General features: G+C 42.0%; 1 protein-coding gene across 1 annotated transcript; it reads right to left on the bottom strand.

Moving 5' to 3' along the window:
- Positions 1 to 21: 21 nt before the first annotated feature.
- fanca (FA complementation group A) lies at positions 22 to 27,963 on the bottom strand. The gene is made up of 42 exons (XM_021569243.3): positions 27,682 to 27,963; positions 26,927 to 27,039; positions 26,701 to 26,797; positions 26,427 to 26,569; positions 24,874 to 24,969; positions 22,209 to 22,282; positions 21,953 to 22,053; positions 21,689 to 21,802; positions 21,507 to 21,567; positions 21,301 to 21,413; positions 21,097 to 21,173; positions 18,706 to 18,847; positions 18,383 to 18,516; positions 18,161 to 18,271; positions 17,957 to 18,052; positions 17,712 to 17,771; positions 17,513 to 17,601; positions 17,317 to 17,377; positions 17,165 to 17,214; positions 16,968 to 17,044; positions 16,707 to 16,811; positions 16,476 to 16,609; positions 16,230 to 16,300; positions 15,630 to 15,729; positions 15,312 to 15,499; positions 15,064 to 15,157; positions 14,621 to 14,839; positions 14,437 to 14,510; positions 6,516 to 6,647; positions 6,331 to 6,409; positions 6,042 to 6,202; positions 4,045 to 4,150; positions 3,797 to 3,856; positions 3,602 to 3,706; positions 3,385 to 3,500; positions 3,089 to 3,239; positions 2,550 to 2,612; positions 1,428 to 1,530; positions 1,255 to 1,330; positions 1,013 to 1,163; positions 777 to 875; positions 22 to 485 (listed from the first exon to the last, which is right to left on the bottom strand). The coding sequence occupies exons 1-42, from the start codon at positions 27,758 to 27,760 to the stop codon at positions 387 to 389; spliced, it is 4,374 nt and encodes a 1,457-aa protein (XP_021424918.3). The 5' UTR covers positions 27,761 to 27,963; the 3' UTR covers positions 22 to 386.
- Positions 27,964 to 27,978: the final 15 nt, after the last annotated feature.

Raw genomic sequence — 27,978 nt, 5'->3', positions numbered from 1 at the left:
TGAGAAAGTGTAGATCAATGCTTTTTTAAATTAAGATATTTGATTAAGTTTATTCCTTACAACATTCATAAGGGCTGGTGAAACTTAAACAGCTATACAAGTCATCAGGCTCTTCTGTGTACAGGTATCTTTCTACAATGCTGAATATACACTGCGCTCCCATAACCACAATTCCTTCCACACACACAGAATTAAAATACAACTGCCAACCACATAACCTAAAGGCAACATTATAATGTAGCTATCCAAGTATATTCTTCATTGGAGGACAAAGACCTAGTCCTCTTGCACCCATACTAATCATCGTTATATATCTTGTTCATGAAGGAAGCCAAGTTAGTGTCATTAACAGTCCGTGGTGTGCCTGTAGCCCCATATACATCCATTCACAGGAAGTCCAGCTCTGGGCTGAGGCTGGAAGAGCTGAGGTGAAAGACCAGAGCTGCTGCCACCTCCGGGTCCAGATCAACACATAAGGCCTCCAGCTAGGAACAGGAGAGAGAAAGGGTCACAAGTAGGGTATTGTGTAGTTCAAAAGGAAGTATCAGGGTATATCATTATTTTGGGTTTTGAGAGCCATTGGTAAAAAACAGAGTCTGATGCGAGGTAAAGCCCAGAAAGAAATCATAGGCTGTAGTTGTGTGATGTTTGTGAAAATCCAATAAATGTATCATATCCATCTGATTTCAACACAGTACTACACAACCCAGTCCTACTCTATGGAATACAGACTGAGATCAGCCTTACTCTGGGTGGTCAGTGCACAAATGTGTTACCTGGTTCAGCTGATGTTGAGACAGTGAGGTTGGGGATGTCAGAGATATAGTCTTCAGAAGCACCTGCTGGGCCCTAGTCAGAATATTTGAGGGGTCCATCTGCGAGACCAAAACCCGGATTCAGAAAAACACCACTGTCAGTAGTTTGGTGACCACATACCAGTCAACCACAGTGACCGTGTCTGATGAATAAACATGATTATCTTTGCTTTTTCTGCATTTCAAAATAAGCTCACCTGGTCAGTCAGATGCTCGGTCACAGGGCAGGGAGTCTGGCCGTCCATAAAGAGCTTGATAAGGGAGGAGTAGCAGAGCACAGCAGTGTGGAGGAACCCTGGGGCCTTCACTGTTTTCTCCAATATCTCAGAGTTAAGATGGGGGACCAGGCTGGCAGGGAAACACAATACACATACAGAACTCACATATAAACAAGAAAATGGATGACAACACTGACAGTTTGACCACCAAGTAAATATACCTGTAAAAGGCCAAAGGCATCAGTCTTGTGTATTCATCGGATGTTACCACGGCCACAGGCTGGTATAGCCCTTTTTCTTGAATAGGAAAAACAAAATATTACATCACAGAGACACAAAATGGGACATATTCAAAGCCAGAGGCTACTGTAAATAAGCAAGTTATATACTGTACCAGAGCATGGTGTCTTGAATAGTAGCAGCCAGTCAGCAGAGTCCACAAGGACAGTCAGGATATCTTTACAGAGTTCCTGAGCTCTCTGAAGACCCTTCACCCTCTATGTAGCATGTCACACAAAAGTTGTATGAAACGTTGTAATTGTGATGTTTTGTTAGCAGAAAAGTTGTTTTAGTCTGTTGAATACGTTACTGTTACACTGTTGAGTGTGTAGGGCTAGGACAGCGTTTCCCAAACTAGGGGTCGCCTGATTTGAAAATGGGATCGCAAGAGAAACTCTGAAATTATTATATATATATTTTTAAACACGTTTGGTTCATAGAACCGGGATTACGTCACTCCAGTAGCAGCTAGATGCAGTTGTAATAAACAGAGCAGGTTCTGTTTTCTTCCTACAAATGTGGCTCTGTCTTTTTAACAGTTTAAGCTACAACATACGGCCGTCACTGAAAGATAAGACTCCCAGGAACTTGTAGCCGCGCAGGACTCAGAACAGACTGGAGAGGAAGCAGAACATCAACGATGATTTTCTTTCTACACAGAAGTTAATCAATTATTGCCTGATGATCTTCTGAACTTGCCAATACCTTTCTGATACATTTCTGTCACCATACTTCCTTCAGATAAAAATACTGTCAAAAGTACAGTCTGACTGATTTGTAATAGACGGTCATAGCCCCAATTAAAAAAGTAAACATTGGCAGTTGATAACAAAAACAATTTATTCAAAAAAGGTGTCGCGGGCCAAAAACATTTGGGAACCACTGGGCTAGGAGTTCCCATGTGCCCTAGCCAGGAACACTTGTGGCCTTAAGGTGTAGGAATGATGTACCCCAATGGTTTAACAAGCTTCCTTCTAACGTCAGGACAGCCAAGTCCCTGCCTATCTTCCGAAAACCCACCTCTTCAGTATCTTGACTAAATCCCAGTGACCCCCCCCCCCTCCCTCAAAAAAAGTTGTAGTTGTCTTTTCCTACTAGCACTGACTTGGCTAATAAATACTGTTTTGAGGAAAAATGTACTTACTATGTCATGTAGTTATCTCACCTAGATTTCTTAAGATGAATACACTAACTGTAAGTCGCTCTAGATAAGAGCATCTGCTAAATGTAAATGTACCTGGGGCGTGAGAAAAGTTGTGAGGAGGTCAGTCACACAGAGGAACAGCAGAAACACCAGCAGCTGGGGACAAATGGCATCACAAATTATTTTAGGTTACATGGCAGTTTCCCTGGTGTCTACTAACTAATGACAAAATGGAGCCTAGTGACAATGATCACGTCTCTAATAGAAAACTGCTAAGTTGGTTCCCTAATCATCTGAGTGTCTCTACTCCTAAATCACAAACAAGAAACTGTGTTTGTGTGAGGCCGAAGGTTAGTTCTGAGCATGTGAGTGTCAGTGTCTTACTAATGTGTCACAACTGCCAATAAATTCCAATAATATTCCAAGACACCTATATATCCCAAGAAACCTACATAAATGGGGATTTTTTTCCCTGTGCACTTTGACCTCCTTTATGTGGTGTGAAATAGATTCTCAATTGGCGGTGTTGTGTCCACTCCATCAAAGCTTACAAACATGGCTAGTGAACCTTTTGAACAAACATCTAGGTTGAGTTTGAAACACTTGGTGATAGGGAAGAGAAGTGTACTTACCTGAGTGTGCTGCTCTGTCAGCTGTCCCAACATCTCCAGGCTTGTCCTGATGCCCTTGCCACTCGCCTGGCCTTCCCATACACAGTGCAGACAAGCTGCCAGGAGCAGGGGCGGGGCAGAGGGGACAGGGCATGACACTCCATCCTTTGAACTGCCAAGGACACAGGACAAAAAACACATTCAATCATTGTGCCAAAAAAATACAGAAATAAAAGTCAACATATTTAGTTTCTAAAGGAGTATTATCAGTAAATGCTGTCTATATACACAGGCATGTACACATGATCCTGTTTTACCTGCAGACCCACAAGTGACAATCAGCCAGGACCTGCAGCTGCTGAGGCAGGGGCTGTCCGTCAGTGAGGCGATGCCAGAGAGACACCAATACAGGGGAGAGACGGCCCCACCAGTGCTGCCCAACACACACACACAAATTACACTCAGTCAGCATCATACATTAAAACTCTCAGATTAACAAATCAGACGTGATCCTGGAAGTATAATGTACGGTACCCCGGCAGAGACGAGGAGCAGTGGACATTGAAGACTGATCAGGGACATGGCCTTGTTCACTTCTCCTGATGCACAGTCACAGCTCACACTGGCCATGAGCACAGCCTATGAGAAATGACTTCATATGATAAATATCACAATATGTTGTTAACACTGTCAACCCAGAGCAGTTAATAATCTGTGAGTGGAACTTACTCTTAAGAAGTGTGCTGTGAGGTGGTAGGGCAGCAGTCCAGCTGGGGAACAGCCCTTCCTCTGATACACAAAGAGATATTGTATAACGATAATGATCAAATCTGGGAAAATGCATCTATAGTAGGTGGTTTGGTCAAGATGAGAAGTGAACTACGGATCGATTCACACAGACTGTAGCTACAATAAATTTGCTTGAATGAATGATTCATTAATCTAACCTCCCTCTCTCAACCCCCATTGTGGCGTACCTGATACTGGTTGATATGTTCCATGAGGGTCTCACAGTCCAGAGTCCTCTTCCCTCCTCCAGTCTTCACTGTAACCAACATGACTGCAGGGAGTGCCAGTATCACCCTATGATACACAAACACACGTTTTGTTAAAGTTAATATACACACACGCACAAGTTCACACTGTAGTACAGTGAATCTCTATGGTGTAGAGCAGACCCACCCAGGGTTGCATATTTTTGCTAGCCCAGCACTAACACACCTAAATCAACTAATCAAGGGTTAAATCAGTTCAGTGAGTTAAGTTAGAACAACAATATGCAACCCTGGGGTGACCATGTTTGGAATCACTGGTGTAGAGTAGGGCTGTTGGAATCACTGGTATAGAGTAGGGCTGTTGGAATCACTGGTATAGAGTAGGGCTGTTGGAATCACTGGTATAGAGTAGGGCTGTTGGAATCACTGGTATAGAGTAGGGCTGTTGGAATCACTGGTATAGAGTAGGGCTGTTGGAATCACTGGTATAGAGTAGGGCTGTTGGAATCACTGGTATAGAGTAGGGCTGTTGGAATCACTGGTATAGAGTAGGGCTGTTGGAATCACTGGTATAGAGTAGGGCTGTTGGAATCACTGGTATAGAGTAGGGCTGTTGGAATCACTGGTATAGAGTAGGGCTGTTGGAATCACTGGTATAGAGTAGGGCTGTTGGAATCACTGGTATAGAGTAGGGCTGTTGGAATCACTGGTATAGAGTAGGGCTGTTGGAATCACTGGTATAGAGTAGGGCTGTTGCGGTGACAGTAGTGGCGGCAAGACTCATGACTATTGTGCTCTTTGGGATTGATCAATTTGAAGAGAGAAGTTCAACAACAGGTTGAAACTGAATGGAAAACATGGTCGTTGTGTACAGTATGTTGTTTCAAAGCCTAACAACGAAATGGACAGGGCTTTCTTTAAGGTGATGATAAATTCTAAACACCATACGCATATTAGAGCTTATAAATACACATAGGCCTATACATGAACCCCGCCCCCCAAAAAACTGAATTCAAATAATGATTGTGCCGTTATACAATACATAGCCTACCCGCATATTATGCATGGCCAAAAAACATTACAAAAATATATTTAAGATGTCTTTGGTACATAATTGGTCTAGCCGGACAGCTGACAGAGTTAGTCTACCATTATAGTGAATTTGCATTTGACTTTCAATAGCCTAGCAATAGGGTATTTATATATTTTCATAATTACCTTTAGCTACAGAAAATCTCACCACCGCACATATCAATCTCCTCCCCTCTCTCCTTCATTCGTTTCAGCGCACAGAGAGGAGCTGTCAACAGTTTATTGAAATATGTTGCCTTCTGAAAACATGTTACTATCAATGTTCCAAAACAGATTTGTCTTGGTTTCCTAAATGAAGCCCTGGGTAGCTGCAAGGACAAGGTTGGAGAGCCCATGGCATACAGAGTTTGGGCGAAATATCACGAGAGGCTCCATGCTCCTCAAACAGTGGTTGATGTGTAGAGTGAAATCACCAGCTTACCCGGCATGATTGAAAAACCAACCGTCAAGAAAGCGGCCTCTAAATGCTATTCGAGTGCATACAGATTACATTTATTTTTTCCCATTCTAAATCAAAATAAATTTGACATATTAGTAAAGACAAGATTAAATTGAGAATAACCTGATGGGTGAAAATATGATAAATTGGTGAGAGAACAGCATGTGCTGCCTGAGGAAAATAATACTCTTCTTATATTCATACTATAAAATCATAATATAAAATAATGGCACAGGACTTGGAAGCATATCTTGTCATATCTGCTAAGTGAACAAACCTACAGCAGGACACATAGCCAGATAACATATAGTAGGCCAACTCATATTGTTCTTCTGAAATACATGATCTCCTTGTCATGTTTCTTTTGCATGACAATAAACCGGCTGACAAAATGTCATGACCGCCAAAGCCCTAGTATAGAGGATGTGTCTGTGTGTCTGTACATTACCTGTTCCATGTATGTAATGTTTGCTGAATGCTAAGCTCACTGCTGATACTCTGCAGGTCAGAGGTCACAGAGCATCTATGTGAAATCAGATCCAATAGGAAATGTCCCTTATCTTGAGTCCTTTGAGAGCGACTAGTGAGCTCCATCTCATAGACAATCTCCTATAAAGACATCAAAGGACACACACAGGAAAATCAGTGCAAAACATATGCAGAAAATACGAAGCATTAACAGGAAATCATGTACAGAAACAAACTAACATATCAATCAAAAGGCCTGTGTACTGTACCTGAAGTCTGGAGAAAATGTCTGGGAGACAGGTGCCTGCCTCCGAGGGTCTGTGATCAGTGTTCTCCTGGGTCGGAGTACTAAGGACACAAAGAGAAGCGATAAAGACTAAACAACTCAATGTCTATTATTCAAATAATCAGGATTATCTGAGGTGCAGGAGGCCATAAGCCAAATCATGCTGACCATACTGTCTTCTGGTCCATGACAGCGTTGAGAATGTGGGAGCAGGCTGTCCTTAAGTCTCCTGCACAGCCCCCCTTGTCCACAGGAGATGGCAGGTATAGCTGCTGACACGCCCACTGTTGATACTCCTGTCTGATACACACGCAGGCTCTGTTACATACCAGTACACAACATTATTGTTATTGATCAATAATGACAAACCTACTAGACACAGCCTCATTCAATTCAAGGTGGTTCACCGTATCCACTGGTCGGGGGCCAAACTTGGAAGAATATTCTCTGATTTTGATCCTACCTGTGTCAGATGTAAAGTGGAACCAGCCACACTGTTGCATATGTTTTGGGGCTGTCATAAACTGTCAGGTTTCTGGGAATTAATATTTAAATGATATATATGACACTGTTATAGATTCGTCTCCCCTTACAGCCCTTTTTGGAGTACTGTCCATGGGTACCCCCCTATCAAGAATCCAGTCGGACACTGTTGCTTATACAACTCTTTTAGCTAGACGGCTAATACTACAGAACTGGAAAATGGCAGCTTCCCCATCTTATAAATATTGGGTGAGAGATGTGTTGTGCTCTCTGAAACTAGAAAATGTTTAATTAAATTCACGTGGGAACCCCAAACTGTTTAATGAGGCTTGGGCTCCATTCCGGTCTTACTTTAAACAGTCCATCCTCTGATGGCATTCCAATTCAAACTAAGTCTGTATTTGACCCCCCTGTGACTTAAGGGTTGGAGGAGCTTCTCTGTGTTTTTGCTGGGGGGGCATTAAGGTCCATGTGCTTATTGATTGTGACCCGCGGATGCCTTGTTCATCTTGCCCGGGCAGAGACTGAAGTGTGAGCTTGTTTTTCCCAGTTATTTTTACATTTTGTTCACGCCTACATGAATAATCATTCTATTTTTTTTTTATTTTAAAGCATTGTAAACTTTATTTTTGGTCCAGTGGATGGTCGGTCTGTGGCCATGACTGTCTGTGAGTGGTTGCATTTCTCCACCCTTATCCCTTGACTGTTTACAGGAACAATGGTGAGGTGTTTGCTCTGTCCCTGTACTATAGATTGCCCTTTAACCTTTGTAGCCTTCTGCCTTGTCTAAAGTATGGTATCTTTAAAGCTATTTTTTTTATTTGTATTTTTATTTGTATTTTTTTTCTAGTTGAGTATTTTATTTATATTGCTTTGTGTTGTCTTGTCTGTGTGTGTGTGTAAAACTTCATAAACAGAGTTTAAAAAAATTAAAAATAATGACAAACCTCCAGGCATTGACAAATCTGGCCACTCCCATCTTTAATCTATGTCTAATCTAATCTATGTCACTTGGCTCATCATGCTCTAGCGACTCCTGGTGGTGGACTGGGCTGACTTCAGCCGTAAATTGAACAGTGTTTCCTCCGACACATTGGTGCAGCTGGCTTCCAGGTTAAGCGGGCGGATGCTAAGAAGCGCGATTTGGCGGGTCATGTTTTGGAGGGTGCATGACTCAATCTTCACATCTCCTGAGCCCATTGGGGAGTTGAAGAGATGAGACAAGATCGTAATTGGATATGTGAGAAAATTGGGGTAAAATAGAAAAATAAATAAAAGGCGTTGCAGTCAGTTTTGGAATGGGTGGCCAGTAATAAAACTGGTCTGGAACATCTCTAAAACTAAGAGTATTTGGTACAAATCATTCCCTAAGCTCTAGACCTCAGCTGAATCTGGTAATGAATGGTGTGGCTGTTGAACAAGTTGAGGAGACTAAATTACTAGGCGTTACCTTGGATTGAAGCGTAGGCAAGAGATAAAGAAATATTCCGTTATTGTTGACAACGCTGGAACATGGAATCTGTCTGACATACAAACGCTTGGGGAAAAATACAGAATGTCTAACTCATTGACAAAGACACGATGGACACAAAGTAATAAAACCAGATGAGAAATGATTTCTTCATAATCATGATAGGACATTGCAGGGAGATAAAGAGAGTGAGGGCTCTTGGTGAACAGAAAAACCTTAAAGGCAAAATTCAACAATTACAGGAGGCAAGAGTGGCAGATTTTGCCCCCACCTGTGGGCCCTTTGTTCCCTCAATCTACCCTCATGCTGAGTTGCGCAAGGATGATCAGGTTTCAAGCATCTGATCAGCACTGCCTGGCTTTATGGCAATAGATTCTGACAGCGGTGACAAACAATGTCTTATGCCAACCAGAACACAGGCTGTTAAAGGCAGTAAAGACAAACAACAGGTGACAGTAATCACATGAATCAGCATCTCCAAAACAGTTGGATGAGTTGTCAAAGACTTTGAAGCATCCACGAGATGTGGGTATGAAGACGTGAGACCATTTAAAGCAATAAGAAACTATACAATCTACATCCTTATGATGGGTTACAGTTATTAGCCTTTGTTTTGAACAACCGTGAACATGGCATACTTGAAGAAATGGTCAAGAGAACTGTGGGTGGTGAAGAGCAAGATGTGGCCGATGGATGGAGAGGAATACTTGTTTTCCTTAAGGGTCTGACCAATACTACCACCAATTGGGGAGAGATAACCAAATGTGTTCAAAAACAGAAAGAGCCGTTTGTTGAATGGGAAGAAAGGTTCAGAGCAGAGGTTAGACAGTGGGTTACCCATCATGAAAGATGGCGATGCACTCACTTCTTCCAAAAATGGGGCAATCACACAGTTGATGCAATCCATACACAATGATTAGCGCAAAACTTTTGTTTCCACAACTACTGACTGGGAGACAAAACTGCGGCGACATCGTCGACATGCTGTCCCGAATGGATAGAGACATCAATCAACATAATAAACCTGCTGTTATCGGAGTTGTGCAGGTTCCAAGTGAACCCAAAAACATTACTCATTCAGCAGAAGAGAAACCTGTAGGCTACTATTCGAAGAAACTGGATGATGTGGAGTTGGGATGGGGTCCCTGTCACAGAGCTATAAGGGCTACTTACGTCGCTGTGTCGACGGTGGCAATGCTTCTTCTCGACCAACATCTTACCATCAAGTGTCCACATGCTGTTCACTCTTTTGACAATGAATCGAGCTGCACAGGTCGCAGCGGTTCGTTGGAACAAGTGATCAACGTGGCACACCATGTAATCCAGATACTACATTACTTTAACACAACTGCTGCGAGTTGGACAATGTGATAGTGACAGGCACGTTACCTGCAGAAACATCAGCACAGGTGGCGGAATTGGTGGCTTTGACAGAAGCATGTAAACAGGCTGAAGTAAAAAAACAGCTAATATCTACAGACTCAAGGTATGCTTTCAGCCTTACCCATGATTTTGGAAAAATATTTTAAAAAAAAGAGGATTCATGACATCACTGGGAGCTCCTGTGAAGAATAGACCAGAGGTGATGGCTCTACTGAATGCTCTCCAGTTACCTGGACAAGTTCGATCTTGAAAATGAAAGCACATGGAAAAAACCTGTACAGACAAGAGTAAAGGTTATGACCTGGCTGACAGAGCTGCCAATGCGGCTGCCAAGAGAACACCTCTGTCACCTAAACTGATTAGGAAATACACCGTGGATACATTGTAACACATTAGAGACATGCAAAGCAGAGCTCCAAAAGATGAAGTGTGGGAATGGATGGCTGCAGGGTGCAAACTCAATCAAGAAGGTATGTGGAAATACAACCTGAGATGTGTAGCGCCAAATTCACGCTTACCCTACGTGGTGACACATACCACTCTTTGGGACACATTGGTGTGGACAAGATAGTTTATCATTTTGTGGGCAAATGGTGGAATCCTGAGGCAGAAAGAGGCTGAGGCTGTTGTGGCAAATTGCAAGATTTGTATGGAAAACAACACCAAGGGATGAGTGAAAGTACAGACACTACGAGCACCTCCCCCCACCAGGACCCGTCAGACATCTACAGCTTGACTACATCACGCTAGCCAAATGTAAAGGAAAGGAAGATGTTCTGGTCGTTGTTGATTGTTTCTCACGATGGGTTTAAGAAGCCTACTCTACTAAGAAAGGATGGGTGATGGTAAAAAAATATATTTAACAGAGACATCAGGGCCAAAATGGGAAGGTCCTTGTCATGTTTTGCTCATAAAAAGGTCAGCAGGGAAAATCACAATGGATACATGTCACTCACTGCAAGATTGTACATTTTGATAACAAAGCAGAGCCTGGAGAATAAAGAGCTGATTGATTAGCAGTCGGGGGCCAATCTCGTGTGAAGCATAGTAAGATGATCAGAACCTGATAAGCTTCTATGTTGTACACGGGAGTTGTCATTAGAGGTCGACTGATTAGGGCTGATTTATTAGTCTCGATTTCAAGTTTCCATAACAAATCGGTAATCTGCCTTTTTGGAAGCCAATTACATTACAATCCATGAGGAAACTGCGTGGCAGGCTGACCACCTGCGTCAAAAGGACCTTGTTGCTAGCTAGCATTAAACTTATCTTAAAAAAAAACATTCCATCTTCACATAATCACTAGTTAACTACACATGGTTGATGATATTACTAGGTTAACTAGCTTGTCCTGTGTTGCTAGTAATCAATGCGGCGGTGCCTGTTAATTTATCATCGAATCACAGCCTACTTCAACTTCGCCAAACGGGTGATGATTTAACAAAAGCACATTTGCGAAAAAAGCTCAATCGTTGCAATAATGTACCTAACCATGAACATCAATGCCTTAATTAAAATCAATACACAATTATATATTTTTTAAAACCTGCAAATGAAGTTAAAAGATTCATGTTAGCAGGCAATATTAACTAGGGACCGTTTCGGTCGCCTTCCTCGTTGCAAACTGAACTAATTTGCCTGAATTTTACATAATTATGACATAACATTGAAGGTTGTGCAATGCAACAGCAATACTTAGACTTAGGGTTGCCACCCATTCGATAAAATACGGAACGGTTCTATATTTCACTGATAGAATAAACGTTTTGTTTTCGAAATGAGTTTCCGGATTTGACCATATTAATGACCAAAGGCTCGTATTTCTGTGTTTATTATATTATACTTAAGTCTATGATTTGATATTTGATGGAGCAGTCTGACTGAGCGGTGGTAGGCAGCAGCAGGCTCGTAAGCATTCATTCAAACAGCACTTTACTGCGTTTTCCAGCAGCTCTTAGCAATGCTTAATTAAGCACAGCACTGTTTATGACTTCAAGCCTATCAACTCCTGAGACTAGGGTGGCAATACTAAAGTGCCTATAAGAACATCCAATAGTCAAAGGTATATGAAATACAAATGGTAAAGACAAATCGTTGACGCGTCATAATTCCTATAATAACTACAACCTAAAACGCCTTAACTGGGAATATTGAACCACCGGCATTCATATGTTCTCATTTTCTGAGCAAGGAACTTAACGTTAGCTTTTTTACATGACACATATTGCACTTTTACTTTCTTCTCCAACACTGTGTTTTTGCATTATTTAAACCAAATTGAACATGTTTCATTATTTATTTGAGACTAAATAGATTTTATTTATGTATTATATTAAGTTAAAATAAAAGTGTTAATTCAGTATTGTTGTAATTGTCATTATTACAAAAATATATATATATATATATATATATATATATATATATATATTTGTAATAATGACAATTACAACAATAGTGGTATCGGGACATGCTTATTTAGGGAAATCTATGTGAAATATTATTTTTCTTGAAACCAGAACATGTTCATTTCACTTTTTGTTTCCTTCGTTACAGGTTATGAGAATCTATCGTCTGAAGTTGCAGCAATATTCCTTGACCCAAGGCCTGTACCTGAAACAATACAAGATCACTGGTGAAGTGTTCATTAAAGAGGTCCTTATCAACCAGTGGAACGGAAGAATAATTCCTCACTACCGTCAGAACATCATTTCTAATAGTTATCTATGTCGGACTGCTTCCGGTGTGGAAGAGCTGGTCACTTTTACAGGACTGATTACCAAGCCAAAAGAACGATTGAATATTATTGTCTTGCAAACAATTATTTTTCTTGTCAGTTCTCCTAAAACAGGATGTGGTAGGAATTATGAGGGTCATCATCATCATTACATCTGTTAATACTTATTTTTATTTTTATTGCAAAAGCAAGTAAAATATGCCCTTTGTGTTTTATAGAAACGCAAGTTTTAATGTGAATGATTTTTATTTTTTCATGTTTCTAAAAATACATTTTAAGTATATTTCTTTTTAAAATGGTCTAGGGGGGAGTGTAAGAATATTTAAAGATAAATACACAACAGCAGAGGACTAAAGGTCAAGAGGGAATTAATGATATATGGAAAAAGTTGTTTTTCCTATAATGGGGAACTGAAGATTAATGGGTCAGGGACACGGGAGGAATTTCAGTCCAGGACTCATACCTACATGTGGCAAGTTGATTGGTCCAAATTGTCTATACATTGAGCCTGAAACGGGATACTTGTTATTTGGCCACGTGTCGCCTGCAGTGGTGTAAAGCCTGCCGCCATTGGACTCTGGAGCAGTGGAAACGTGTTCTCTGGAGTGATAAATCACGCTTCAACATCTGGCAGTCTGACAAAAAAAATCTGGGTTTGGCGGATGTCAGAAGAATGCTACCTGCCCGAATACATAGTTGCAACTGTAAAGTCTGGTGGAGGATGAATAATGGTCTGGGGCTGTTTTTCATGGTTCGGGCTAGACCTCTTAGTTCCAGTGAAGGGAAATCAGAATACAATGACATTCTAGACGATTCTGTGCTTCCAACTTTGTGGCAACAGTTTGGTGAAGGCCCTCTCCTGTTTCAGTATGACAATGCCCCAGTGAACAAAGCAAAATGGTTAGTTGAGATTGGTGTGGAAGAACTTGACTGGCCTGCAGAGCCCTGACCTCAACCCCATCGAACACCTTTGGGATGAATTGGAACGCCGACTGCGGGCCAGTCTTAATCGCTCAACATCAGTGCCAGACCTCAGTAACACGGAACACAAACCGGCTGTGAGCGTGCGCCATCGTGCATAAATGTATTTTGTCCCCCCACACCAAACGCAGGTTAAAATATCAAAACAAACTCTGAACCAATTATATTAATTTGGGGACAGGTCGAAAAGCATTAAACATTTATGCAAATGTAGCTAGCTAGCTTGCACTTGCTAGCTAATTTGTCCTATTTAGCTAGCTTGCTGTTGCTAGCTAATTTGTCCTGGGATATAAACATTGAGTTGTTATTTTACCTGAAATGCACAAGGTCCTCTACTCCACCTATTAATCCACATTTTCAGTCACCCACGTGGGTATAACCAATGACGAGATGGCACGTGGGTACCTGCTTCTATAAACCAATGAGGAGATGGGAGAGGCAGGACTTGCAGCGCGATCTGCGTCACAAATAGAACTGACTTCTATTTTAGTCCCTGGCAACACAGACACAGACAGTTGGCGCGCACGAGCACTGTGGGTGCAATAACTGAATAATAAAGATTTTGACATTTATTTTGCAACGCGATCGGTGTAGTTAGCCTGTAATGCTCTTGTGGCTGAATGGAAGCATGTCCCAGCAGCAATGTTCCAACATCCAGTGGAGAGCCTTCCCAGAAGAGCAGAAGCTGTTATAGCAGCAAAGGGAGGGACCAACTCCATATTAATGCCCATGATTTTGGAATGAGATGTTAGACAAGCAAGTGTCCACATTCTTTTGGTCATGTAGTGTATTTTGTGTCTATGTATTGATATGTAGGCTGTGTGTGCCGTTCTTAAACGTATGTAGTTCTATCCTTGAGCTGTTCTTGTCTATTAATGTTCTGTATTAAGTCATTTTTCCTGTGGACCCCAGAAAGAGTAGCTGCTGCTTTTGCAACAGCTAATGGGGATCCTAATAAAATACCAAAAAGAGATCAACATATACCAAACTTTTATATTAATGTGTGTATGGCCTGCATAATTAGGCATGTGCTTCACCTATCTGGGTCAGACAGGGCATCCTCACTCCTCTGAACTCTGAGTTCAGCTGCCAGCCACTCTGAAAATGAGAACTAGACAAAGAAGAAAATTAGAACTTCTCCAAGAAAATGAGAAACAGACATGTCAATGTGCCGAGAAGGCTGGTGGTGCTTTACACCAATGTTTAGACAGTTTTCCTCACCTGGTATTCTGGGAGTTTTACTAGGAGATGGAAGGGGGCGTGTTTCCATAGTGCCCAGGCTGACTTCCTCCAGGTTGTATTTGTGTCAGTAACACTCTTCCACAACCCACGATTCTCCTCCTCACCCTGTTTGTTTGGCCCTACATACTCCGATTCCCCACTCGCTTCAATTGGCAACCTCCTCATATCTGGCATTAGTCTGGGAATTAGGTACAGCAGCTACAAATACCAAATACAAAAAACACACACACACACACACACTCAGGAATAGGCAGGACATGGATCTGTGCAGGCAAGCAGAGAGGTACAACTGCAGCCCTAGTGTATGTGACATTCTGCTCAAACACCAGACCCCTGCTGCTTGCATAAAGGGCATCTCAGAGTGTGGCTGGGTGATAAGAGAGAGCATAATTACAGTGACACTGAAAGAATAACGTGCATACCTTTTTATAGAGGCTGCAGGGATTATACTGCTGCGGCTGATCACACAGTGACTCACTCCTGCAGAGACCATAGCAAACTGCAGCCAAGCAGAACCTGGCAAACAAAAACAAAGCTGTCCACATAAATACATCTTATGATAACACTGTCCTATTGAACTAAAGTTAACTGTGCCTTTTGGTTTATAATATACTGTATAATTATTTTATGTAATCCTAGATGCTCAGGGTCCCTCTCCAGTCTCACCCACCTAACACAGAATAGCATGTTGGTTTGGGTGGTGCAGGGCAGAGCAGTGGTCAGTGCCTCCAGTACTGACACAGGGCCGGGCAGCAGGGGTGGGCACAGCTGCACCTTGGGGCTCTTGGTCTGGGAGGCATGAAGGTGCACAACAAAGGCTGCCAGTCCAAGCACATGTGCAGCACTCAATGATACCCCCTATAGAGAAGGACAGAAGATGACTGTAGTTAGAAAAGGGGGGGGGGGGGGGGTAAGAAAGAGGTAAAAAGGAGAGAGAGCGAGAGAAAGAAAGAGGCAGTAAAAATTAAATGGGAAGAGAGATGGATACCTGGTTGTGGAGCAGGTCCCACATGCGGTGAAGGAGGGCAGTGAGCAGCTGTCTGTGTCCCAGCAGGATATTGACAAACTGGGATGCCCAGGGGCTCTGTCTTGGGTCACAGGTCACATTAAACTCAAATGAGAGTAGTGCAGTTTTATGCGGACTTGTGTTTTATGCTGACTGGTGGAGGTTAAGAGCCCATTTACGCGTGATCTGAAAATGTGGTCCGGAGGTACGCAGAAGCCAAATTGAGCTCCGTACCGCATTGCCATGTGCCTCACAAATTTTTTGACATTTGTCATGATTGGTTGACGGTAGGTGGGGGCAGGAGGTCCTATATAAACACAAACTCACTTCCTTCACAACAGCTCTGCGCTGCTCTGTGAAGCGCAAGAAGTATGAATACCCTGACTTCTGCAGAGGCCGTACCACTATAAATGCTGCACGCCCAATGCAGACGTCAGATTGACCACACACACACCGCCTTAAACAAGCCCATAATACGCACGACAATCTGACTAATAACATTTGATTTGATAGACTTTAAAACGATCTCACTCTTCCATACATCTTTCAGATTTTTACTAAGTGACATGATTAGTTCCTCACTTATTTGGTGGGCTTATTCTGGAGGCGTCCAAAAGGCTCTGGCAGAAGCTCCTCAGGATCATGTTCACCACCTGAACAAAGACAGGACAGATAAGCAGACAGTGTAAGAGACAGAGACGGTGAGCGTGGCTAGCACAAATAACCTGACAGACAGACAAAGAGTAGGGAACGAAAAGGTGAGACACAGCAGAGGGAAAACAGTAGAAGAAAGAGAGAAATACAGAGGTTCCTCGCATTCCTTCCTACTTTATTGTGCAGCTCAGAGAAAGTGGACTCATCTACATGAAGCTGGATGACTGCCTGGCTGACCAGTTCCTCAGCACGTTCAGGGAACACAATACTCAGAGTGTGGGAGATCCTGGCCAGCTGGGCTGACACCTCTGTAAAGCCAGTGAGAATAAGATATGTTAAGTTTGCTTTGGTTGGTGTGTGTGTGTGTGTGTGTGTGTGTGTGTGTGTGTGTCGCAGTCTGCTCACCTCCATCACTGCCCCCCTCTGTCAGCAGGGCTCTATGTTCCTGTAGTTGGACCTGTAAAACCTCCTGTGGGTTATCATCATCATTCACCACAGAGAATCCTTTACCTGATAACACACAAGTGAAACACAGCTCTTCAAACATGGACAAAAGCACAGAGATATGACTACAGTGGTGCTTAGGGTGGAATAAGCTAATATTAAATATTTGATTATATTAAAATGCGTAGGGTGTTAAACATGGGATAATGTGATGGTACACACTGTCCTGTTGCCTCTGTCTCTCTCTCTGACATGACTCTATGTAGGAGGAGTGCTGGGCAGCTGGTATCTTTTCCGCTCTAGTAGAGAGCAGAAAACAAAACTGGAATCAATATACAAAAAACATCTGTATCAGCCTCAAACAGACAGAAAACTGTGTGGTGAGTGGTTGTATGGCTGAGTGTGAATGTCAAAAATACTTTTTAAGAGAATCTATGAAATTCATCCTGGCGTCAGGCTTCACAGGAAGCTGAAATGGACAGAGACAAAGAATACAAAATCTGGACAGACCACGTAAACACACCATTCAGTCAAATGCATTCCATCTAAAGCAAGAGAGCATAAGACTTACCACACGTGGGGTTAGGAGGGCAGGGAGGAAACGAGACAGGAAATAAGGCCTTCTGAAAATGCTGGAGTAGGAAAAGAGTATGAGTGTTGTAAAACATAAAGACAGTGTAGGACAACAGGATAAGTAGGTCATGCAGTACATTGATCTCAATAGGTGATTTGTGAGAGTTATGTAGCATGCTGTAGTTGTAGGGTACCTGGCCTCCATGACAGTGGCAGATATCCTTCCTGTGCTCCCAAACAACGAGATTGCCTTCTCCACATCCTGACGTGCCTGACACCGGGGCTGAGAAGGCATATTGAACAAATACAAAGAGTGATACACACATTCATGAGCACATGTAAAAAAAACAATTGAAAAGGGACAGTACACAAATCAGCAGAAAGCACTCTAACCTGCACTGAGGTTCCTGCTCCAGAGATATCCTCATAAAGGCCCATCTCCTCAATTGAGACCTGCAGACAGAGATGTCGACCCTGTTTATACAGCTGGAGGAGAGTAGATTAATGGGCTGCATAATGAGAGGGTTTGTGGTATGACACGTCAACCAGTCCGAGTTAGTTACATTGTAATAACTGTATTATGTCTCTCAGTCTGTCTATGTACCATCAAATACCGGTTCAGCGAATCTAGGCCCTACCTTCAGGTCAGCCAGTCTGGTCTTGGTGAGGGACACATACTCCTGCAGTAGGGCCCGGTGTTTCACTGCCACGTAGGGTGGATGGAGGATGTGGACCTGAGAGACCAGATCATCCAGAGACATTAGCATTCAGAAACATTTAGACTTGGGCCCAGGCCAGCAGTAAAGTGTTAAAGTAGAGCCAAACAGTGTCTGTCACCTGACCTTCAGATACTGTGGGGGGTCAAAGGGCACCAGGTCCGACAGGAACTTTAGCAGGAACACCAAAGACTTCTTACTGTTGCCGTGGTAACTGCTAGCACCGCCAAAAGACATCTAGGAAGACAGGAGAGAAGCCAACTTTATTGAAAAGAGCCAAACATAAGAAGATAGGGGACCAATAAATTATATTCTAGTAGCCACTGACTAAGCTCTGAGGGGTCTTGCCTTAAACCACTCGCTGTAGGAGGGGAAAACACCAGGCCCTTCAAGCGCACCCTGACGGGCCAGGAGGAAGGCAGTGATCATGTTCTCCAAGTCATACCCCTCAAACGCTGAGCTTAGGAGCCTGGACAGCAGCTCTGAGGTACAGAGAAAAATAATTATTTCCAACAACACTCCTATGACATTTAAGTGTGTGTGTGTGTTGCTACTTCACATTTATTCTGCACTGTTAAGGAAGAGCTGCAAGTAAGCATTTCAGTGTACCATTTACACCCACTGGATCCTGTGCGCGTGATGAATAAACTTTTATTTTGATTTGTGCGTACCTTTTAGGCTAGGCTGGGTGTTTGGATTGTAAACCAGCAGGGTGGAGAGACAGGAGAGCACATGCTGCCAGTTGACCTCATGCGTCTCCAGTACTTGTTGCAGGTGAGAGAGAAGCTCCTCTACCTTGAATATCACTGCCAACTAAGACAAAGAGAAAGGGCTGGATGTTGTATTACACCAGAGACAGTCAAGTCACAACTCCCCAATATAAAAAGTTTACACTTGTTATTCTATAGACCGGTTTTACAGGTTAATTACTAAATGGACTGGAGCCATGTCCCCTCTTAAATCTGAACTCAGCCCGAGTGACTTCCAAGAGGTTAGGAATTGCCAAAAAGCAGAACCTGGTATCCTAACCTGGAATCCTGACCTCCCTGAGACCAAGGGCAAATAGCTGTAAATTCTGTCATCGGTGGTGTCAAATTTTTGTCAACAATCTACACAAAATAGTCTGTCAAAGTGGAAGAAAAATCTAACATTTGTAAAAATATATATATATTTTTAAATAGAACTGTCAGAAAGTCTCAGGGAAGCTCATCTGCGTGCTTGTCATCCCCCCCAGGGTCTTCACCTAACTGCAGTTTATTTTTGTTCCGTATATCTTGATTAGATAAAGTATTCAACCCCCTGAATCAATGTTCTAACATGCTTTAAACTACAGCTGAGTCTTTCTGAGTAAGTCTCTAAGAGCGTTCCACACCTGGACTGTGCAAAATTCTTTCAGCTCTGTCAAATTGGTTATTGATCATTACTAGATAACCATTTTCAGGTCTTGCCATAGATTTTCAAGCATATTTAAGTCAGAACTGTAACTAGGCCACTCAGGAACATTCACTGTCCTGAGCAACTCCAGTGTAGATTTGGCCTTGTGTTTTAGGTTATTGTCCTGCTGAAAGGTGAATTAATCTCCCAGTGTCTGTTGGAAAGCAGACTGAACCAGGTTTTCCTCTAGGATTTTGCCTGTGCTTAGCTCCAATCCATTTTACCCTGAACAATGCACCAGTCCTTAACATGATGCAGCCACCACAATGCTTGAAAATTGGAGTCATACTCACTGTTGCATTGGATTTAACCCAAACACAACACTTTGTATTCAGGACAAAAAGTGAATTGCTATGCCACATTTTCTGCAGTATTACTTTAGTGCCTTGATGACAACAGGATACATGTTTTAGAATATTTTGATTCTGTACAGGCTTCCTTCTTTCCACTGTCAATTAGGTTAGTATTGTGGAGTAACTGCTATATTGTTGATCCATCCTCAGTTCTCCTGTGACAGTTATTGGCCTCATGGTGAAATCTATGAGTGGTTTCCTTTCTCTCCAGCAACTGAGTTAGGAAGGACATCTGTATCTTTGTAGTGACTGGGTGTATTGATACACCATCCAAAGTATAATGAATAATTTCACCATGCTTAAAGGGATATTCAATATCTGTTCAACTTTTTTTTACCCATCTACCAACAGGTGCCCTTCTTTGTGAGGCATTAGAAAACCTCTGGTCTTTGTGGTTGAATCGGTGCTCAAAATTCACTGACTCACCTTACAGAGAATTGTATGTGTGGGGTACAGAGAAGAGGTAGTCACTCAAAAGTCATGTTAAACACTTATTGCACACAGAGTGAGGCCTTGCAACTTATTATGCACACTTTTACTCCTGAACTTATTTAGGCTTGCCCTAATAAAGGGGTTGAATATTTATTGACTCAAGACATTTCAGCTTTTCATTTTTTATGAATTTGTAAAATGTCTAAAAACACAATTCCACTTTGACATTATTGTTTTTTGTGTGAAGGCCAGTGACAAAAAAAATATTTATTTAATCAATTTTAAATTCAGGCTGTAACACAACACAATGTGCAAAAGGCCAAGGGGTGTGAATACTTTCTGAAGGCACTGTATGTAGCAAACATAGACTGAATTCTTCCACTGCTCTGAGTCATCAGGCAAGGGTCTGGAACACTTGGAGAACGAACAGATTAGAAAGAATATTTATGCCTGCCCTAGAGTAGGTTGGCAGATTACTATGAACCTCTCAGAGGAATGTGTCTGTCGCCCCATATGCATATGTCTGTCGAATAAACCTTTAAATATAGAATTGGAAAAATTGTTTCAAATGTCAATCTTAATAATACAATGAACACATCCTACCGTACTTTCACAAAAGATCACAATGTCCTGGAAAATACCATGATGTCATAAATCACACCCACAGGGATATTATCATTCCCGTTCTGATGTACAGTCACACCCACACAAATAACTACATAAGAAAATACATATTTTGAAAAGCAGCTCAGATTAACCAGACAGGTTCATCTATTTATACATGTACAAAAGGTATTTACATGATTCTTTAGAACAGAGTAGAGCAAAGCACAAGTCATTTACCTTACGAAACAAGGAGGTCAACAGTCTGCAGGTTTTAGCAAAGCTCCACTCTCTTTGCATGGCAATGGCATCAGATACTAGACAATACAGGTTGAGGAGAACACTCAGATGACAGGATGAGATAGAACTTGACAACATAGGTGGCTGTTTTACAAGAGAAGTTATATTAAAGAGAGATGTCAATAATATGTTCTGTGATCTTACCTTTGAGTCTAGGTCTGTAGGTGAGAGTGTGTGTGAGAGAGTGGATGAAGAAACGGCGCAGTGCATCAGGTGATACAGACACACCACACAAGGAAGCATCAAACATCTGTACCCTTTTCAAACAGAAAGAGTGAATAAAAAGAGTGAATATGGATTATTATTTCTGTTCTAAAATTCCGTTTGGTTGGCAGCCTTTTCTCCTTTACCATAATTCAGCTGTTTCACCAGACTGCAGGGTTGGCTTGCAATTCAAAGTATCCAGTACCCCTTAAAAAGAATGGACAAACATCACCAAAGGTTAACAAAAGTATCTTAGCAGTTGGACAAGATAGAGCCTCTGTTTATTGAACGCAGCTTTGAGCTGCAATGAGAGGGATTGTATACTCACAGGAGAGCATGTCATCCAGCACTGAACGGCACACCTGGGAGAGCCTCCTGCATGGTGCTGCTGTGGAGTCCTGTGTTTCCTCAAAAACAGCTCGCACCAACACAGATACCACAGCTGCAACACAATACACATTTGCACATATAGAAAGAGCACAAATGGACACAACACTGGCAGACTGAGGTGAGGTGATTGCCAGATAAGAATAGATGTGTATACATAGTACTGATTCACCGTGATGAATGAGACACTACTGTAAAGGCTTACTTGAGAGAACCTGCTGAGGTACTCCATCTCCCTCCTCAGTAGCTGTCCTACCACACAGAGCCTTCAACTCAGACATCAACCATGACCTCACCCCATTCTCACTGCAATAAGAGCCCATGTGAAATATGAAGATTAATAGCCTAGCAATTAATAGTGATTGTGTTTCTATCCCACATAGCTCATTTCAATCTGAAATACTTTTGAATCTCACAACACACAGAATCTCATACACTGTATCAGCTAGAACTTCAGATACCTTTCCAACATGTACTCCAGAGAGAGGATATTCTGAGTGTGTAAGTGGTACACCACCTCCAGCATGGGCTGTTTCTACACAAGGAACAGGGAAGGAAGTCACTAGGCAGGTTTGATTGCTTTTGTCTAGTAAAACTGTGCCAATGTGACAAAAAAATAACATTGCTATATGTGTAATGGAAAATGGGAGCTACAGGAGAAATGTTCTAAAGATAAATTATTTTTTTTATTTTTTTTTTATTACCTATTATAAATTACAATTTAAAAAAATAAAAAACACATGACATCACTACACATATTTTCTCTGAAAAAAAACAAAATCACATTTAAAAAAAAAAAAAATGATTCGTATAATTCTGAAGGTACGCAGGAGACGTGATGTCATCACGTAACTACAGTGCCTTGCGAAAGTATTTGGCCCCCTTGAACTTTGCGACCTTTTGCCACATTTCAGGCTTCAAACAAAGATATAAAACTGTATTTTTTTGTGAAGAATCAACAACAAGTGGGACACAATCATGAAGTGGAACGACATTTATTGGATATTTCAAACTTTTTTAACAAATCAAAAACTGAAAAATTGGGCGTGCAAAATTATTCAGCCCCCTTAAGTTAATACTTTGTAGCGCCACCTTTTGCTGCGATTACAGCTGTAAGTCGCTTGGGGTGTCTCTATCAGTTTTGCACATCGAGAGACTGACATTTTTTCCCATTCCTCCTTGCAAAACAGCTCGAGCTCAGTGAGGTTGGATGGAGAGCATTTGTGAACAGCAGTTTTCAGTTCTTTCCACAGATTCTCGATTGGATTCAGGTCTGGACTTTGACTTGGCCATTCTAACACCTGGATATGTTTATTTTTGAACCATTCCATTGTAGATGTTGCTTTATTGGAAGACAAATCTCCGTCCCAGTCTCAGGTCTTTTGCAGACTCCATCAGGTTTTCTTCCAGAATGGTCCTGTATTTGGCTCCATCCATCTTCCCATCAATTTTAACCATCTTCCCTGTCCCTGCTGAAGAAAAGCAGGCCCAAACCATGATGCTGCCTCCACCATGTTTGACAGTGGGGATGGTGTGTTCAGCTGTGTTGCTTTTACGCCAAACATAATGTTTTGCATTGTTGCCAAAAAGTTCAATTTTGGTTTCATCTGACCAGAGCACCTTCTTCCACATGTTTGGTGTGTCTCCCAGGTGGCTTGTGGCAAACTTTAAACGACACTTTTTATGGATATCTTTAAGAAATGGCTTTCTTCTTGCCACTCTTCCATAAAGGCCAGATTTGTGCAATATACGACTGATTGTTGTCCTATGGACAGAGTCTCCCACCTCAGCTGTAGATCTCTGCTGTTCATCCAGAGTGATCATGGGCCTCTTGGCTGCATCTCTGATCAGTCTTCTCCTTGTATGAGCTGAAAGTTTAGAGGGACGGCCAGGTCTTGGCAGATTTGCAGTGGTCTGATATTCCTTCCATTTCAATATTATCGCTTGCACAGTGCTCCTTGGGATGTTTAAAGCTTGGGAAATCTTTTTGTATCCAAATCCGGCTTTAAACTTCTTCACAACAGTATCTCGGACCTGCCTGGTGTGTTCCTTGTTCTTCATGATGCTCTCTGCGCTTTTGACGGACCTCTGAGACTATCACAGTGCAGGTGCATTTATACGGAGACTTGATTACACACAGGTGGATTGTATTTATCATCATTAGTCATTTAGGTCAACATTGGATCATTCAGAGATCCTCACTGAACTTCTGGAGAGAGTTTGCTGCACTGAAAGTAAAGGGGCTGAATAATTTTGCAAGCCCAATTTTTCAGTTTTTGATTTGTTAAAAAAGTTCGAAATATCCAATAAATGTCATTCCACTTCATGATTGTGTCCCACTTGTTGTGGATTCTTCACAAAAAAATACAGTTTTATATCTTTATGTTTGAAGCCTGAAATGTGGCAAAAGGTCGCAAAGTTCAAGGGGGCCGAATACTTTCGCAAGGCACTGTATAAAGCTCGACTTCACATTAGTTATACATGCCTACTACATAAGTTCTCAACTATAAAAAAAAAATATATATATATATATATATATATATATATATATTTGCAGAACAAGGATTGTCCTGACTTTCAAGAATTAATGAATTGGTTCGCTTTACTTTTCTGGATGGAAGTTACCCCATGGCACGGACATGGCGATAATTGGCACATGAGAATTATTAGAATTCGGCAAATCAATTCTTGCCTTCTATCCATGCTAGCTTTTGCAGAACATTAATCAGATAGGTGGGAGGGCATACAGGCTGTCACCAATTTATTAATGTGCAATTTGCCGAAATGGATATTGGAAACACTTTTATTCAACACTCCAGGGTCCTAGGTTTTTGCGGAAACGTTTGTTTTGTGACATTACGTCCAGATGTTTTTAATCGACACAAGACAGATCAATGGAAACGCACTTTAACAGGCAATTCCGGCATCTATTTTCTATGCAAACTTTCTAACTGTTGACAACAACAATAACAAGTTAATGGAAAAAAACTGTAGCAACTGTCAGGTACACACAAACAGATAAATGAAACAAAAAAATCAACAATAGGCTCAAATTGCCAAAACCCGAAGGTATGGCATTGGCAGTATAAAGACAAGAGTCTGGTGTGTGCACACACACACACTCACCTGATCCCTCCAGTACTCCTGCCAGAAGAGTTTAGAGCAGAAGGCTTCAAGAGAGAGAAGCTCACGGGTTGATTGGAAAAGCACGGAGAGCTGGACCTGGACAGAGGACAGTGAACATTCCTAAAGGCATAGGCTATGTAACACATCTCAAACAATAGTCTTATAGGCAAGGGAGAAACTAGATGTAATTTTTTCCTGGTACGGGACCACCAAATTATTTTTATGGTCCTAGTAGTAAATACATATAATTTAACTGTAAAACCTTTTAATGTGGCATGTTTTCATCTGATTGTCAAACAAATCACTTCAAAACAGCAGGCTACCTGAGCACGATTGTCCATTCTAAAATAAATCCAGCATCTACAACAGTGCACTGACCCTCATCAAAGTTGCCCATCCTTGCTCTATTGGGTTTGGTCAGCAACAATGCACAGATATGTGGTGGCATTCAACCATTGCTCAATTAGTATCAAGGGACCTAATGTAAGCCAGGAAAACAATCCCCACCACAAGCCTGTACCGTTGACACCAGGATGGATGGGGCCATGGATTCATGCTGCTTAGGCCAAATCTTGACTCTGCCATCAGCATGACGCAACAGGAACTGGGATTCGTTGGAACAGCCAATGTTTTTCCACTCCTCAATTATCCAGCATTGGTGATCGCGTGCCCACTGGAGCTGCTGCTTCTTGTTTTTAGCTGATAGGAGCAGAACCCAGTGTGGTCGTCTGCTGCAATAGTGGCAACTGTTATACTGCAGCATTATTTGTCTGTTTGTGTTCCGTCTGTCAGCGTGCATGATTCGTGCCATTCTCCATCGACGAGCTGTTTTTCACCCACAGGTCTGCCGTTGACCAGATGTTTTTTTGTTTGTCGCACCATTCTCTGTAAACCCAAGACACTGTCGTGCGCGAAAAGCCCATGACAGGGTGGTTGTTTCTGAGACACTGGATCCGCCGTGCCTGGCACCGACGATCATACCATGCTCAAAGTCGCTTAGGTCACAGACATCTTTGTTTTAATTATTGTGATAGGGTTGTGTTTTACCAGAACACTGAACCTCCACTATTTATTTTGCAGGGACTCCCTACTGGACAGGCTTACTTTCACCCCTACCTATAGGCCTAGATGTTGGATGATGAAAAATCATACTAGAAATAAGGCAACAGTAAACATGTCGTCCCACACAAATGATGCAGCACCCACCCCCCTTGGGCCAATTGAGGTATCCTGTGACTAACAAATTTCAGTTAACTACTATAGCTTCCACCTTGGGACAATCAGAGTAATTTTGTAAATGCCAAATCTCTATGGCAAGACGCATCATTAACCCAAGTTTCGTCAAAATTGAGCCAGTACTATCTGAGATATCGCATGACTTTCGTACGGCGACAGATCCACAGACCCCTCTATTGTTAGATTCTTGTAAATTTTTATTTAACTAGGCAAGTCAGTTAAGAACAAATTCTTATTTACAATGACGGCCAATTTAATTGTGGGGGACAACAAACATCGACATAGATGCATATCCAGACATTATTCCCAGCACAAACCCTTTGAGTGGAGTTGAGCAACACTTGCTCTCGGTCCCCTTTGATATGGCCGGTCAGGTCCAACAGTCTTTCTACCACCATCTTCACTGACAGGGCTGCCACCGGGACCCCCAGCTCCCCAGCCTTCCTCCTCAACTCATTCACTGAAAACACGCATATCAATTTCTACATAATTATCTCACACACACTCAGTGGTGTATGTGCATTCTAGTACATACACCACTGACACATTGAAAGTATTTACCTTGATGGAGGAGATATCCTGAAAACTCACCCAGAAGTGAACCCCCAATTGTAGGTGAGGGACTTTCACTGGCTGCTTTTTTCTGTCCAGAGTACTCCTTGCAAATTAAATTGCAAGGATTTGGACTCTAGAAGAAGGATAAAGTAAGTAACTTGTCTAAATCTGACAGGTCTAATTTAGGGCACAAAATGTTATAGTGCCCCTTGCTACCAGTCCACTGACTCCATCCCAGTCTAGACTGGACTCATTCACTCACCCCCACCTCCAGAAACAGATCTGAGAGGTTCTGGTGTCTGTTCAGCAGCTGGACTGCTGCCTCCTGCAGGTCCTGTACATTCTCCTGCTTTGGCCTCTTCCCAACACGCCCTGCTGTGGGAGGATCAACACTGTGTTCTTTTATCATCATAAAATCTGTAAGTCAGGTAAAGTCTTTGACAATGAAGGATTGGTTAGGGTTTTCAGTCAAGACATGGGTCAAGATCAAGTTGAGGCTACGGAATAACGTTAGATAAACTAGAGAATGGAAGAGATTAGAATAGAACGGGAGGAGAGAGGAAGACCTGGCAAGTAGATAGGGTATAATGTAGTCCATTATTGCGGTGACGTTAACGTTACTCCTTATAGTCCAATGACCTTACATGTTCTGTTTAATAAAGACGAATTAGCTCTGAAACTTGCCAAAACAGCCAAATACTCAATCGATTCTCAATTGCGGTACGATTCTAGAAACATAAATCCCTCTACTTTTATATCACATCAAAATAATTTCGGATTTTAACATTGCAGTCAACAGTATTTTTCAGTGACAATGATGACAACACGTTGGTGGCGTCCGTCTTCCGTTTACACACAAATATTTGGAGACGCAGATAGCTAATTAGCACCGCTACTATCGTCAATAGGCGCTAAAACAGTTCGCATCTACGAATGGGGTAGTAGAGATATCCAGCTAGCTACCCAGTTCAAAACCTTGGGTTGTGGTGCAAAGCTACCGCTAGCTAGCCAACTTACCGAGCAGACACGAGAGTGTCCTTTTCTGAGTGGGACACATACTTGACGCACCTAGCGACATGATTATGACAATTAACATTAGTATGCAACAAGAACAAGCATTTTCACCTCATAGTAAAGTGGTCAGCTAGCTAGCAAGTTATTGAGAATATGTTTCATATGCTGGTAACGTTAATATATATTTGGTTGCTAACTAGCTAATGATTTTTGACATGGTCGGATGTTGTTGTCGAGCTACTTCCATGCCCCGCTCTTTACTCTCATTGGTCGGAGTCTGGTTTTGCGCAGCCAATCCAG

Source organism: Oncorhynchus mykiss, chromosome 2 (assembly GCF_057628025.1).
Source record: "Oncorhynchus mykiss isolate SJ-2025 chromosome 2, ASM5762802v1, whole genome shotgun sequence".
NCBI classification, from domain to species: domain Eukaryota; kingdom Metazoa; phylum Chordata; class Actinopteri; order Salmoniformes; family Salmonidae; genus Oncorhynchus; species Oncorhynchus mykiss.
The sequence above is the reverse complement of the archived record's forward strand: the minus strand, read 5'-3'. Positions and strand labels throughout refer to the sequence as shown.

What these genes read in the sequence shown, in the direction of transcription:
- fanca (XM_021569243.3), bottom strand. Translation starts at nt 27,760, where the DNA reads ATGTTAATTGTCATAATCATGTCGCTAGGTGCGTCAAGTATGTGTCCC. An exon ending in ACCTCAGCAGGTTCTCTCAA is followed by an intron (nt 21,803 to 21,952) that starts GTAAGCCTTTAC and finishes ATTGTGTTGCAG; the next exon opens with CTGTGGTATCTGTGTTGGTG. An exon ending in AACATATCAACCAGTATCAG is followed by an intron (nt 3,857 to 4,044) that starts GTACGCCACAAT and finishes TTTGTGTATCAG; the next exon opens with AGGAAGGGCTGTTCCCCAGC.